The sequence below is a fragment of the Chiloscyllium plagiosum genome, chromosome 5 (genome assembly GCF_004010195.1).
Source record: "Chiloscyllium plagiosum isolate BGI_BamShark_2017 chromosome 5, ASM401019v2, whole genome shotgun sequence".
NCBI classification, from domain to species: Eukaryota; Metazoa; Chordata; class Chondrichthyes; order Orectolobiformes; family Hemiscylliidae; genus Chiloscyllium; species Chiloscyllium plagiosum.
The window spans coordinates 22,578,489-22,594,209 of NC_057714.1; the positions used below are offsets into that span (position 1 = coordinate 22,578,489).

Below are 15,721 nucleotides of genomic sequence, written 5' to 3' on the forward strand. Positions count from 1 at the left end.
AGGGTGAGGGAGTGTGATGGGGAGGGGTGTGAGGGGGAGGGGGAGGGGGTGAGAATGGGAAAAGGTTAGAGGAGGAATGGACACAAAAGAGCAGAAAAATTGTGTCAACACATTGTGACTGGAATCATTACAGATACTGACCAGTCAAAGGCTGGATGAGAATTTAATTGTCTTAACAGGAAGTTCTGCCTTATCAAAATTTAATATCGGTGAAACCTGATCATTGAATGGACTAAATTTAATAAAGAGGCAGAGACTGGGGGAGTCCACTGATTTCCTTATCAACTACCATGACTAGTTAGCAGTAAATTGTGCAATTGGAATATAGAAGATGAATTAGTGTGGGACCACATGGTTGCTGGGGCAGTAGATGAAGTAATACCTAATACAAGTAAAGAAGGATTTACTCGTTGTGAAAGGAGCACAGTTTGTGAGGCTGGGCGAAATCCAGAATTAGAATCAGGTCAAATTTTGCAGAGAAAGTCTGGGCACAATGGAAGAAGTCAGTCTGAACAATTTGTAGACCCAAATCAGAAAGCATTCTGAAGCAAAGTGTGCCAACAATCATTTTCGATTATTACTGCTTCAGCGAGCAGCTCTTTGACCTAGCATCTGCATCTGAAGTAATCCAACGCCTAACTATATGGATAATAATCTCATGCATGATTTTGCAAAGGGAGAAACGTGATTGTAGAGTTAGGGAGGCTCTGAAAACATTGCAGAATATAGGCCTAACACTAAATGATGGGTGTTAATTAGTAAATCTAAAGATAAAACTTGAGATTACCATAGTGCAAACCACAGGATTAATGACTAATCCTCAGAAAACAAAGGAAATTGAAGAATTTAAGTATGACAAAGATTCCTAGAGATAGTAAATATGATGGGGAATTCATTAAAAAAAAACTATCAGTAGTTAATGAGCTGTTGAGAAAGGGCTATTGAGACAAGGCCATCAGTGGGGTGCTGGAATGTCAATCAGAAATGTGTTTGACAGAATTAACTACTGTGGTATTAGAGGTTAAATTGCCATATTCCTACTTAACCATTGGGCTAGCTCTCATTAGAGAGCAATGACTGGTGGTGTTTTAACTTAATGGTCACTCCACCTCAGTTGACAAAGAACAACAATAATACAGCACAGGAACAGATTCTTTGGCCCTCCAAGCCTGTGCCACCATGTTTTACTACATTATCCACCTGTTTCTATCATCTTCAGTGATCTGTGGACCTGCACACGCAGATTGCTCTGTATATCAATACTCCTAAGGATTCTGCCATTCACTGTATAATTTCCACCTGTACCTGACCTTCCAAAATGCATCACCTCACATTTGTCCAGATCAAAATCCATCTGCCATCTTCCTGCCCTTGTCTCCAACTGATCTATATCCTGCTGTATCCTCTGACAATCCTCCTCACTATCCGCAATTCCACCAATCTTTTTATCATCCACAAACTTACAAATTCGCCCAGCTACATTTTCCTCAAATCATTTATGTAGATCATGTAGCAGAGGTCCTAGCACTGATCCCTGTGGAATATTACTAGTCACAGCTCTCCATTCTGAAAAGCATCCTTCCACAGCTTCCATGACTAAGCCAGTTCTGTATCCATCTTGCAAGCTTGCCCTTGATACCATGTGACTTCACCTTTTGACAGGAAAGGCTCAGGTGGTGCGGGAATTGAACCCATGCTGTTGGAATCACTCTGCATCACAAACTAGCTAACTGACCCCCTCTGTAGTATTATGACATTACAAATTGCAACACTATACCTGTGGAGAGAAACCATTGGTAGGTTATTCAGCCCCTCAATCCTGCTCTGCCATTCAAGAATATAATGGCTGATCATATTGTAACCTCAAATCCACTTGCCTATCTACCATTGATAACCTTTAACCCTTTGCTTAATAAAAACTATCTATTTATACCCTTAGAAATCTTATGGATTCTGCTTCCACCATCTTTTCAGGAAGAGAGTTCCAAAGAACTATGACCGCCTGAGAGAGAAAGAAATTTGCCGATCATTGGTACAAATGGGCAACTTCTGAATTTCAAATAGTGACCCCAATCCTAGATCAGCCCATACCTCAAATGATTTACCCAGTACTATTATGTAGTCTGTGACTTTCCTGAGTTCTTCCCTCCCTTGCACTTTCTGATTTAATGCTGCTTCTGGAATGTTGTTTATATTCTTTATTGTGAAGACTGTAAGGGTGGCCCAGTGGCTCAGTGGTTAGCACTGATGCCTCACAGTGCCAGGGACCCAGGCTCGATTCCAGCCTCGGGCAATTGTGTGGAATTTGCAAATTCTCCTATATTTGCATGGGTTTCCTCCTACAGTCCAAAGATGTGCAGGTTAGATGGATTGGCTATGCTAAATTGCCCATAGTGTCCAGGGATGTGCACGTTAGATGGATTAGCCATAGGGAACACAGGGTTATAGGGTAGGGATAGTTCTGTGTGGGATGCTCTTATGAGGATTGGTGTAAACTTCAAGTGACTTCATCTAACAAAGGGGCAGTGCTCTGAAAGCCTGTGATTTCAAATAAACTTATTGGATTATAATCTCGTGTCATGTGACTTCTGACTTTATATGAATCAAGTGAGTGTAGGAGTGTGTGGGAGAGAGGACGAGTGAGAAGTATGTAGTTAGAGCTTATTTCTTTTATATTTATAAATATATTCTAAAAGCTATTTCATTTACAAATAGGAATGCAATAATATTCAGGATTACAGGTTGCAGGGTAAAATATTAAATATATTTTGACAAGTTCATTCCCACATAACCTAACATAACCTTGAATATTTTGGGACAACCTGATTCCTTTGACATTGTTTCATTTAAAGATACATTTCTCTGAAATGCAATTAATCAGGGAGTTGCTGTACTTCTAATGGGAGAGAGAGTCAATAAACTTTTCATGTGATGGAATCCTTCCTGTAACTTCAGCCACAGGCAGATATGGTTTAGTTGGAGCATTACCATCGAGTCAGAAGATGAGGCTCCAAAATCGCATTCCAGGTAGTTAGGTTGAGCGGAGATATAACTCCACTTCGACTAATAGCCTGTCCTATCATGTGAGTTGTGATTGACCCCAGTTGCAAATCAGTCATAATGGTCCAATTCCAGTTGTGCCACTCTATAGCATCACATGGTTCTTATTTTAATGATAGCATTACAATCATTGTTCTCTTCATTTCTTATATTTACTTCCAAATGACATCCTACATTCTTTTCTGTCATTCCCATGCCATTGAAATTAAAATTCATTGCACCACCTCTTGTCCATCTGACCTGAAGCTAAAAGCATTGACCTCCTCTGAACACCTTTCCTTCTACAATCCATACTTTGCATTGTCTAACTAGGAATGCCGTGGCAATAGTTTTCCTGCGTTTTCTCCACATCTTCTGCTGCAACTTCCACAAAAAAAGGTAGAAATCAAGGAAAAGCATAAAAGAACCGATTAGAAATGTCTTGTTTGCCAAAATAGAAGGTACTTACAGGTTCTACTTGCATGTCTCACTTTGCTCCTCTTTTCAACTTAGGTTTTGTCCTGACCTCACAATATTAGTGTGACAGCTAAATAATAACATGATAAAATAAGACACAGCCTTTGGTGCAATAAATAATCCAACAATTTTTATTTCTATTAAAGGTGAAGATCGGAACATGAGTGGACTCTGTGATTTACCAGACAACTTAACAAAATGGACAAAAAAGCATGTAAAAGACTGGGTGATTAGTCTGAACCTTGATCAGGAATATGCTGACATACTATACAATGAAGATGTCAATGGAGTGGTGTTGAAAGAACTTACTAAAGAAGACATACGTGATTTGGGCATAAAGGGTGGACCAGCGACATTGATAATACGGAAGCGGGATGAATTCATCAAGGGCTCAAAGTCGGAAGCAAAGCTTGCAGCTTGCACTAATGATGAACAAATCTGTTCAGAACGATCCTCATCTTCAGAAGCAAATAGTTCAGGTTGTAAGGCAGTTAGCAATAATGAATCAGAATCTCAGAGCACTAAAACAGATTCTACTGAACTCGCAAAGAATTTTTCACAAGAAAAACACAACATTAAGAAGAGACAAGACAAAACTGAACCCGATCACTGTACCATTAATTGTCAAGCAGACACAGAAATGCAAGTTAACTTGGCCACTTCAACAAAACCCGAAGAAGATGAGATAAAAAGGCAGGAGTGTTCAGAGCAGCCGTCTGCAAAAATACAACCTGTTACAAAGTCAAAACTAAGATGTGAACCATATCCATTCGATGAACGTCATGCAGGCACACGATACATAGAAAACTCTACTCTGTCTCCTGAAACTGGACCCTCCAATCTAATTGACCCAGTACATGAGTTTAAACTATTTAATTTGACAGGAGATGCGACAGAGGATGATATGAAGAAGAAATTCAGCAATGAAGTTTTTAGATTCTCAGCTGCATGCATGAATAGCAGAACCAATGGGACCATCCACTTTGGGGTAGGAGATACAGGTTCTGGATATGAACATGGTGAGATTATAGGTGTGTCTGTGGACAATCCAGCTATATATATTGACCATATTTCTAACAGTTTTGCTCAGTATTTTGAGAAAGAAAAGATTGAACATGCAAAGTTATGCATTAGACCACCTCGATTTGTGGAGGTGTTGAACTCAAATCAAACATTGTCAGAAAAATTTGTAATTGAAGTCGATGTTGTACCAAGCTTCAGGATTTGTGAGTCCAGACTGTATCATATTTACATGATGAATAAGGTCAATGGGAAATGGATGAAAAGTAAGGAAAAACATCTCTTCATACGTGATGGAGGCAGCTCCAGGGATATTCTGAGAAATAAGAATCTCACAGAAAGGGAGGCAGAATACAGACAATTCCACACAGAGACGTTAAAAACCTTAGACGATAAAAGGAAAAGTGCTGAAGGAAAACCACAAAGGCAGACGAAGAAACAGGAGGGATACAAGCTGATCAGGATGATTACGGGTGGCTCAGAAATGATGGACACATCCTATTACCAGTGGTACATATTAGTGACAAATAAATCCCAGCAAACCCAAACGTACAATTTTGAGTTTCTGAAGGAAATGAATTTGTTTTGTGTACTTGAATTTGATCCTGAGTCTCTAGCCAGTGGGGTGTGTAAGTCATATCGTGAAGATAGAGCTGCAAATCTCCATTTCCCTAGTCACTTCCAAGATATTGATACAGCAGTTACTGAAAAGATTGAACAACTGAACCTGTACAAGCAAACAAGCTGGATATTTTGTAACGGAAGGTCAGACCTTGATGATCAGAACTATAAGCCATTAATCCCCAAAATGTGGTATAAAGAACGAGCTGCAGATGTCAGGAAATTGGTTTCATTTCTGTGCCGAGCAGACATCATGCCAAAAGGGAAGTTTCTGGTAGTTTTTTTGATCCTGTCTAAAGTAGACGATCCAAAAGATCCATTTCTTGAAACCTTCTGTTCATTTTTTCAGGAACTGAAAGGGACAGAAGACATATTGTGTATCTGTGAAAGTGACCAAACATTCTTGCGATGGAAGGACCTCATGCTGTGCACGTGTGAATCGTACGAACTTACAGAGAGATGTGTTTCTGCCTTAAGCCTTGATGAAGTCAATGCTACTGTTTTAAAATTGAAATCCGTTACGCGATCTACAAAACGATTCTTACCCTCTGCAACTTCAGCCTCTGTTATCCTCCAGAAAAAAGAGGAGGAGCTCTTGACTGCTCTCGAAATCTTGTGTGAAAATGAATGTGAGGGCACTGAAATAGAAAATGATCAAAATCGTTTTAAGGCATTTCAAAAATCCAAAGAGGAGCAGTTTTACCGGGGTGGCAAAGCATCCTGGTGGAACTTCTACTTTGACACAAAAGTTCCTTTTATCAAACGAGACAGTTACGCTAACCTCGAAGAATTGATTAATGCAAAATCACCTTCTGCCATGTGTGTAAAGATTATCAATTTATTTCACCATCCAGGCTGTGGTGGGACAACTTTAGCCATGCATTTTTTATGGGAATCGAGGAAGAAATTCAGGTGTGCCGTGTTGAAAAACAGTAAAGAAGACTTTGTGGAAATTGGGAAGCAAGTCATTCATCTAGTCACTTATCAAGTAGCAGCTAACTCAGAATACTTACCAGTATTACTGCTGGTGGATGACTTTGAAGAATTAGAAAATGTGCATGTGTTACAGAATTCAATTCAGGCTATAGTTGCAGAGAAAGGCCTACGGTTTGAGTGGCCTCTGGTCATCATTCTAAACTGTATGAGATCCCAGGATCCAGTCAGAAGTTCAAAAAAGAGTGTTTTGGATAGTGTTGCTCTCAAACATGAGCTGTCCATTAAAGAGCAACGATTGTTTAAACTAAAGCTTGAGGAAATTGAGGAACAACACTCAAAACCTGAAAACTTCTACTCCTTCATGATTATGAAGAGTAACTTTGACAAAAAGTACATCGAAAATGTGGTACACAACAGTTTGAAGGACTTGAATACTCAGAGCAAGCAAGGACAGCTGATTTCAATCTTGGCCTTGCTGAATTGGTACGTGAAAGATTCTTCAATGTCAGTTTCAAAATGTGAAGAATTTCTGGGATTAGGACAGGTCAAAACATCTTTCTGGGGACCAGAAAAGTTTGAGGATGCAATGGGCACTTACTGCAACCTTCTAATTCGCATAGAAGTGGAAGAATATGGAAGATATGAGGGAATTCGAATCATCCACCCCTTGATTGCACACCGTTGCTTGGATGAATTGAAGCAATCTTACAAGCTTTCCAAGAGTGAGATTGCTTTGAAACTGCTCAGCCAAGACATATTTCTTCGACGTAGCATTGGAAAAGAAAAACTGCTACAAGACACTTGGAGCTTGTTGATTACCAGACAACGGAAAGAGCATGGTGATGAAGCTGATACTTTGTTCTCCCCTTTAATTGAAGCATTACAGAGTGAGGAAGGAAATAATCAGGTTGTGAATGTTTTGACAGAAGCATCAAGCAGGTTTGACCAGAATCCCTTCATTTCCCAGGTTCTGGCAAGGCATTTCTATCTGATAGCAAAGGACTATGATTCAGCACTTCACTGGGCGACTAAAGCTAAGGAGCGGGCAAGAGATAATTCTTACGTTGCTGATACATTAGGCCAAGTATTCAAAAGCAAGTTAAAATACAGAATGGAGTGTGTTGAGATTGCTAAACAAACTGAGGTGACTCCTCAACAGTTGAGGGAGTTCCTGGATCTTGCACAATCTGCTTCAAATGCTTTCAGAGAATCCCAGCAACTGACAGGAAAAAAAGGAGAAAGCAGTCTTGAATGGGTAACACCAAGTTCTAAACGGAAATATGATGTGTACAACACTTCTGGTTATTTAGGAGAGATTGAAGTTGCTTTGTGTGTTATGGACATCCTTAGGATGATACCATTCTTCAGTGGAAATGACGATATTGGTGAGATGAAATTAAGGGATTTACTTTCAGGTAAGTTGAATCTTGAGCACATTGAAAAGACAAACGAGAAAGATGAGGAGTTATGTTCAGTGGTTGAAGAATACAACCGATACGTGATTAATATTCAGATCACTATGAAAACAGCTTTTGACTTTTTTGAAGACTATTTTGTCCACTTCAAAACAAAAAATATTGAGAGAGAAATTGCAGAATTTAAAATTCGCAGAAAAGTTTCAGATTGTTTTTCAAAATACACAAAAATATTCTGTTCATCATACATTGAAATGAGGGATGCAAGGAAAAACAGGCCGAAGCTTAGCCTGCCACTTGAGTTGGAAGAATGCAAGAAGTTTTTAGAGTCCCAAAAAGCGGACCGTTTCGCTGGTCTGCTTGAGTTCCTTACAAACAATCATGAAATTGGTTCAAGAGTGGAAGAAATTGTCAGCAAATATGAATTTCTCCTTCAGAAATCAGCACCTCCGTTAACAAGATACAAACAAAATTTTATATTGGCTACCATTGTACTTAACTGTGTTAAACCAAAGTCCAAAAAAATCGAAACTTATAATAAACTTAGAGAACTTCTGAAACAGGTTCTGCAAGATGTCGGGTTCGATTATGGACACGTTGACCCATATTTCTTGGTTTCCTTACTATTTTGGCCAACGAATTATAATGAAATTAATGAAGATTCCAGATTCCTTCTTAAGTATGATAATGTAATCAAACAGTCATTTAGAGGGCGTTATGGACGAATGAGTCGTTCCAAACACCCTGTTGCACATTTCTATCTTGGCAAGAAAGAGGGTTTGAACAGATTTGTTCACAAAGCAAAAATCGATCAGTTCTTCAGTAAGGTGCCACAACTGAATACTTTATGGCAATCTGGAGAAATCTGGAAAACAGACCAAGTCAAAAAGCTGCTTCTTCGTTTGAATGGTAGAACAGGGGAAGATAACAAAGTGTACGTTGAGTTTGGCAGCACTGAGAAAATCAAAATTCCTGTGCGTCCTGTATACCTGGGCAAACTGAGAAGTGGCCAAAGCATTGAAAAAGTATCCTTTTACTTGGGGTTCTCCATGGATGGACCAATAGCATACGACATAGAGAACACAAACTAACATTGATATACTCAATATATAACTTTGAGCATCAACCTTGTTACAATGTCTACACGATGTATACCTTTTCATCTAGAATTTAAATATATGTTGTGTTGTATATTATCAGATTAACTGTAACCTTCGGGAGACAATTTTCCAAATAGATTCAGTTCCCGTGGAGCCTGTATTTAACTCCCCCTCTGGGCGCCAGAGGAATGTGTTGATTTAAGCAACATCCAGGCAGGGGCTATCAGATTCCCCAGAAAAAAAAGCTGAGATACCAGTGATACACAATTTAGTATTCATAGAGTCAGTGGCCCAGACTTCAGTCCTAGCTTTGTGGCCACAGTTATTAGTGGTTCACACTGGTCCATCCAGTGTGATCAGGTTTTTCTAAATTAAACCTATTTTGGGCCTGTATAAACGTTTGGGCATGGAAGCCCCAGCACGAGCTGATCTCTTAAATTGATGAAACAAAATCAGAAACTGCTGAAAACAAAACTCAACAGGCCTGGCAGACTCTGTGGAGAGAAAGCAGTTTGGGTCAAGTGACCCTACTTCAGAATTAATGGCCTTAAGTTGATGGAAGATGAGATGGAGTTGAGGCCGAGATGAGATTATCCATGATAGTATTATGTGACGGAACAGGCTGAAGGAACTAAATTACCTACTCCTGTTCCTACTTCTTTTAATCTTATGCTGAGTCACTAAAAGCAGAAAGCCAGCTGTAGTTTTTAGCCAGGGTCTGGGATCTGGTCTAATTTGCTCCCGGCCATGTGATCAGCCACACTTGCACTCTGACCAAAGTCAGGGTAAGATGTTGTGGCTGTTCAGGAACTATAGGAGCGCTGTGGCTCAGGAGATAGTGCTCTTGCTGTTCCAGGTCCACTCCAAAGACGTGAAGCCAAAAATTAAAACTGAATACGCCAGTATTGCAAGGAGGGAATGCAGCATAGTCAGATGTGTCAACTTCCACGGGAGATATTATAGCTCAACCCTTGGTGGTCACTTCGGATCCAGTGGAACAGTTTTGAAGAACAGAGGAACGATTCCTGGCGACCGATCAAATACTTATCTCTCAAGCAACATTGAATTATTATATAACAGATGACTGTACCTCGTCATTAAGAAATTGCTGTTTATGGGATCTTGCTGGTGCACAGTTTGGCTGCTGTTTTTCATTGCACAGTGACCGCACTTCAGAATGTATTTATTTCTTTGTGAAATGCTTTGTGACGTTTTGAGATTGTACTGTATAATTTAGGAAGAAAATGGTGTAGTGATCATGTCATTGGACTAGTAACCCATAGGTTCTAATGGACAGGAGCTCAAATCCCTCCCTGCTGCCCACAGTGCAGCTGATGAGTTAGAAATTAAATGCTTAAACTTGGAATCAAAGTTAACTTCAGAATTGAAAACTATGAAGCTATTAATTGTCATAAAATCCCATCCAGTTCACTCATGTCCTTCGGGGACAAAATCTGGCTAAATATGTAATCCCAGACCCACGGCGATGTTTATAACTCTTAACTTGCCCCCTGATATGGCCTAGCCAGTCATTTATTTCAAGGGTAATTAGGGATGGACAGCAATATCCCAACCCAAAAAAAATCTTTCTTTTAAGTGCCAAGATTTGTAAGGCATCTGGATGGATATATGAATAGGAAGGGTTTGGAGGCATATGGGCCGGGTGCTGGCAGGTGGGACTAGATTGGGTTGGGATATCTGGTCAGCATGGACCGAAGGGTCTGTTTCCGTGCTGTACATCTCTATGACTCTGTTTGTATGATAGATAATGTGAGGAAAAAACGGATGTTTCCACAAAATTGGTATTAGCACTGGTTAGAGACCAGGATATACAGAATCCATTGTGGTTTTGACTGTTGTTCATTACATCCTTCTGTGTTACAAGTGTAAAATCTCCAAAGCATGTATAACAAATTAATTAGCATTTAAAGGAGAAAAGACAGATTGAGATTTGCTTTTGCTGTTTTTCATCACAGCTGACAGTCTGCCTGCCCTCAGCACTTTTATTTTAGATTTCATATTTTTATTTCAAATGTCAGCACTTTATCTGATTTCTCCACAACTTTGCCATGGGAAACACCAAAGGAGGTGGGAACAGATCAGATTAATGGCCCGATCGCAATTTTGCCCAATTTTCCTACATCCTATCCTGAAACCTACCTTCACTAATCTAGAAGATCCCAATCAGCAGAATGTGCCTCGGAATCCTATAACTTGCATATTTTTTACAAACACGTTTTTACTAACCTTGTATAATCTCCTGGGGAGATGTCAAGCATATGTGTAGTACTTTTACAAAATGTGGTCTGAGATTTTTCTCTACTTTTGTGTTGTTGTAACAAAAAATAATCAGTATGTATTTGTGAAAGATATCCTGTATTAGTATTTTTAGTTTAAAGAGAAATGGAGTGAGTTACAAGCTATGAATGAATTATATTAAGATTAGTTAACTTCTGAGTAGATTTCTCGGTAACATCATGAATGCCTAAAACAGGCATTCCTTGGGATTAACTCATTCAACAGGGAACACCTTGTAGTTTATTTTTCACTCCTTCAGAGTTTAGCATGGTCGTCAGATTGCTGTAATTTCTAACAATGTCAAAATTGATGGAAAAGATCCAGTTGAGAATAAAGGCCTAGCAACAATGTTTTGATCCCCAGTTGATTATATTTTTTAAAGTCTGTTATATTTTGGTGAACCCCTATCAGTTGTAAGGGAAGGGTCAACCAGGCAGCTCAGAAATTGTCAAATGATATTCTGACTCGTAACGTTAGCCTGCCATCTATGCTTGAAAAACTGGGAAGCATGATTCAATTACAATATAGACGTTACCAAAGCTTTGAACTGAAATCTCCTCCAAAGTGATGGTCACTTCCTGCATAAAATCATTTCTTCCCTAACATAGTTGAAGAAGCCTTACACAAGTTAAACTTTGGCTTCTACATTTCAGGCAGCTATCCTCATGGGTGAGAGGAAACAGTTTTGCACAAGAAAAATAGTTTGATAAACACCTTTTATATTTGGAGTTTCTGTAAAATCAAGAGACTGTTACCAAATGATACAGAATCTAGGGCAAACTGTTACATGTTTTACTGGCGGGCTAACCGTTATTATCACAAAAGCAAAACTATTGATGAGTAAACAAAGCGAGTTATGCTGACCTCATGAGTCTGATCGGGAAAACGAGATAGTTGAGAAAAGAAACCAAATAAAAATAGAAAATGCTGATCAAGCAGCTTCAATGGAGAGATAAATACAATTAATGTTTTAGGTCTAAGTGGATGTGTCTATTCATAGTTTTTAGTTCAGATTTCCAGCATCGAATGTGTTTTTGCATTGACGTTAGGAAAGTGGTACATTAATTAGTTGTAGTGATAAGCGATAATTCAGTTACAATGCCTTGTAGACCCAGGGTTCTGACAGACCACATCAAACCTGACAGCTGGAGTCTCCAAGTCTGCTGGCTGCAGCAACTGACAAGGATGCATGGATTCAAATGATACACAACTTGGGTGATACGTAGCCTTTTCAAAGTGGTGTAATTGGTGACGGCTCAGATGGTCAGTCAGCAGTGAAGGTAACAAGGGGAGAGATAAAACAGCAAGACTTCAAGGTTTACAGAGTATTTGAAGGAAAAGAAGCCAAGAGTAATCCTATAAAGAAGGAGACAAGCGCAGATGGTGTGACAACTCTGGAGAACAACCATCACAGAAGTGACCAGCCCTTGTGTCCAGGACCTGGTGATTAGAGACCCTTTTGTCGAACTTTGGTCAGGTTCACCATTTGCGGGTCATACCTCAGCTATGTTTTGAGTCCTTGCTTTAGTTTGCTTGATTTGTGTTAGTAGTTAAAGTTCTTTCAGTTGTAGCCAGAATAATGAATTATTGCATTAACTGACTGACCTGTCTGAGTGATCTCTATTGGTAATGAGGTACAATAATCTTTATATGAAATTGTGCTTTAACTTTTATGGAAAGCTCTATGATGCATTGTCATTTTTAGAGAAATAAATAAAACTGAGATTTTTTTACAGAGATCTTATGTTCAAAAACCTTTAGACTGAACTGTCATATGTTTAATCTGTCTGTGCCCTGATGAATTTGTAAGTACCATTTGTCAGTTGACTGTATATTACTTTTGAATGCACTGGATGCTTAATAAAGTATGATCTTGTTTAACTCAAGAATGAGTAGAACATCTCATTTTTAACAAAAATTGCCTTTGAATACTGCTATGATAAATGTTATTCCCCCCATTCCTTTCAAGGAAGTATCAGTATTGACCATATGTCCAATATATGTTTGTGAGAAACAAAGCTCACTCACTTCAATAATTTCAGTCCGAGACAAGATCTGAAGCAATCAGTATGTTTATTATATGTTTGCAAGCGTGGTGCCTGGAATAGGGCACTCAGAGTTTAGCAAGTACATATCTTATATAGGATTCACTACTCCCAACCTGGTGCCCATTACTATTGTTTATCTCTTGCCTTATCCGGCCTTGTGCAAAACAAAGTACAAGTTTTACTCGGCCATTTCACCACATCCTGCTGTGGCCCATTGTTAGGTATATCCTTCTTCACTATTATCTACTTCCTCTACCTGTGACATTTCCTCTCTTTCCCCAACCATATTGATCCTTATGTCCTTTTAATTGGGGTTTGGTTTTGTGTTTTTGCAAAAGTGGGAAACAGATGCTTATAACTACTGCTTATACAAGCATATCTGGCTTAACCGACATCCTCACAGCACCTTATCTATTTGTCTGTAACATCTACCATTGTTTGCAGGCACGTTTCATTCTTGTATGCACCTTTTAGCTAATACAAAAACAATTATATATTTCCTCCACATTGTTTTCATTCTTGTTGACTCAGCTCTTGGTTGAAACATTATACACTGGTGTGAGTGCATTTACCTTGCATAAGTAATTATGATTGCAGAAGTAACACTACTTTACCTATATCCCACAATTTCCCCTTTTTCCTTTAATTACCATTTGTTATCTTCTGCATTTTCCTTTTAAGCATCGCCCCCAAAATTCACAAGCATCATTCCGGAGACTTCATCCATCTTGTTCTCACTCATCCCCTCATTATTTAATCGATAAAGTTCCTCTGCCTGATTCCCTTTTAGGGGCATCTGTTTCATTAAGGCTGTCTCAATCAGTCTTCACCAATACCCCGACTACTACTATCAGGGAAGTAAGGATGGAAACCACCACCCCCTTCCATTTTCCAAACCAGGATTCAAGCCAAACCGTGAGAGATGTGTCAACTCCTGAATTCTCAGCCAGTTCCTCTGCTAAGGTAGTCAATCCCTAAGGCCCGAGTAATTGAACCATCAGGCACAGTGTTATTAGGAATAAAGGTACAACAGCTTCCTCCTCACATCACACACACACACACACCCTTTTTCCGCTAAAATCATATCAAGGGCCATTCTGTTTTCCCATGCCATCCTACTTGACGCATCAAGCTGTTCTGATATTCCTTTAACCGCATCTCTTGTATAATTTATAAATCCCTGTTGATTATAGAAAATGTAATTTATCCAATCTACATTTTTATTAATTGTTATCCATTAAAAGAGAGCTGACTCAAAGCCTGCTGCAATCTGATTACGAGCCATGAACTCATCAGGTACCCTCCTAGGGACTCCTACAGAATCGAGATAAATCCTGTCATCGAACGAAGTGTCTAACAGTGATCTCTTACTCCTTCCCTTTTTCCCCACTATCTTTTCCTTCTCAAATGCCAGGGTAAATGGAATTGCCAATTGTACAATTGCACATATCCCTCTCCAATCCGGAGGTAGGGTGGGTCTCAATATTTTGCCTCCACAGTACCACCACAGATCTGCTCGGGGAACCTTTAGTGCTGAGTAGTTCCCTCCCTTGTCCGTTTCGGTGACATTCTTAATCTCTGTACACAATTTCAGCTCCCCCAAATCTCTAGACCAATTTGTACCTCGTCTACGCGCACACGATGTGTGATTTCCGACTGCGGCTGAAAACGTAGGGGGGGCATTTGAATCTTTCTTCTCGAAAGGAGGGAACATCAGAGATAGGTACAATTCCTATCATTCCATGCAGTCTCATCCTGATACACAGCTATCATACATTTCATGCCCTTCCTGTCTCGCTTCCACCCGAGCGGAAAGGGAACCACCTGGGCCACTGGCCTACCGGAGGCACATGCATAGCAATTGCTTTTATTCAGACTTTTTACAGTATACTTTACCCATTCAACCCAGGCATTTGCATCCCCATACCCAGTTTCTATTTCAATGGTCTGTCTTAAGTCCTTTACCTCTATAATTTTTACTAATTTAAGATCATTGGGAGGGGTGAAAGGTTGTACCTTATTATCTAGTAGTTCTGCTCGTTTTCCCTGTCCTACACTAATTCGAAAACAACAGCCTGAGAAATCATTCCCGTTTGCTTTCATTTCTATCCCAAATGTTTTATTTAATTGTATCTCATAGGTGCTTCCCCCCCCCCAGAATTGCTTCTTGCCATGTGGTTTTCTTTATCGTTAAGTATATTGGGTTATACTTTTTATCGGGACAATCGAGAGCTGGCCCGGTGTACTGTGACGAGAACATTATACCAAGTACAATCCCCAAGGCCATCCCCATAGGACTTAAGATGTATCTCTGAGCTGCGGTACTGTCTCTGATTATCTACATCCCCACAATTTACTAAGCTGCATGCATCAGCGTCTATTACTTGTGGATTACCAGACTCAGGAACCGTTAATAACACGTATGAAAATGATATTTGACAAAATCCCAATACTAAGAGGGCTAGCATCATAACTCTAAGCATCCCCAGCATTCTAAAAATCGTGCTGAAGGACAAAAAGACTTAATATACAATCCTACAGAAATAATCCCGGGCTCGCGTCGCCACTGTATAATCAGTTACTCAAAGTCTCTTTAGCCTGAGTTTCAGCGGTTCTTGCGTTGACTCGGCTGTCCAGATTTCTTCCTCAACTGGAGATTCCACTGGCCCTTTGATCCGAGTGTAGTGAGTCCAGCCTTTCTCCGCCGTCCTTATTGCTGTTTCGGTCAAAAGAGCCTGGTACGGCCCTTCCCAGTCTGGCTGCAATT

The 15,721-nt window shown here is 39.7% G+C and overlaps 1 protein-coding gene and 1 pseudogene across 1 annotated transcript in view; one reads left to right on the plus strand and one right to left on the minus strand.

The window, feature by feature from the left end:
• The window catches only part of LOC122549746 (sterile alpha motif domain-containing protein 9-like), a 32,295-nt gene extending 22,075 nt beyond the window's left edge, over nt 1-10,220 (plus strand). Inside the window, exon 2 of the mRNA XM_043689691.1 lies at nt 3,663-10,220. Within this exon, the coding sequence (XP_043545626.1) occupies nt 3,677-8,599 (4,923 nt within the window). The 5' untranslated portion in view covers nt 3,663-3,676 and the 3' untranslated portion in view covers nt 8,600-10,220. The remainder of the gene's footprint in view (nt 1-3,662) is intronic.
• Nucleotides 10,221-11,391: 1,171 nt separating this feature from the next.
• Nucleotides 11,392-15,057, minus strand: LOC122550234 (annotated as a pseudogene).
• Between the last annotated feature and the right edge of the window lie 664 nt (nt 15,058-15,721).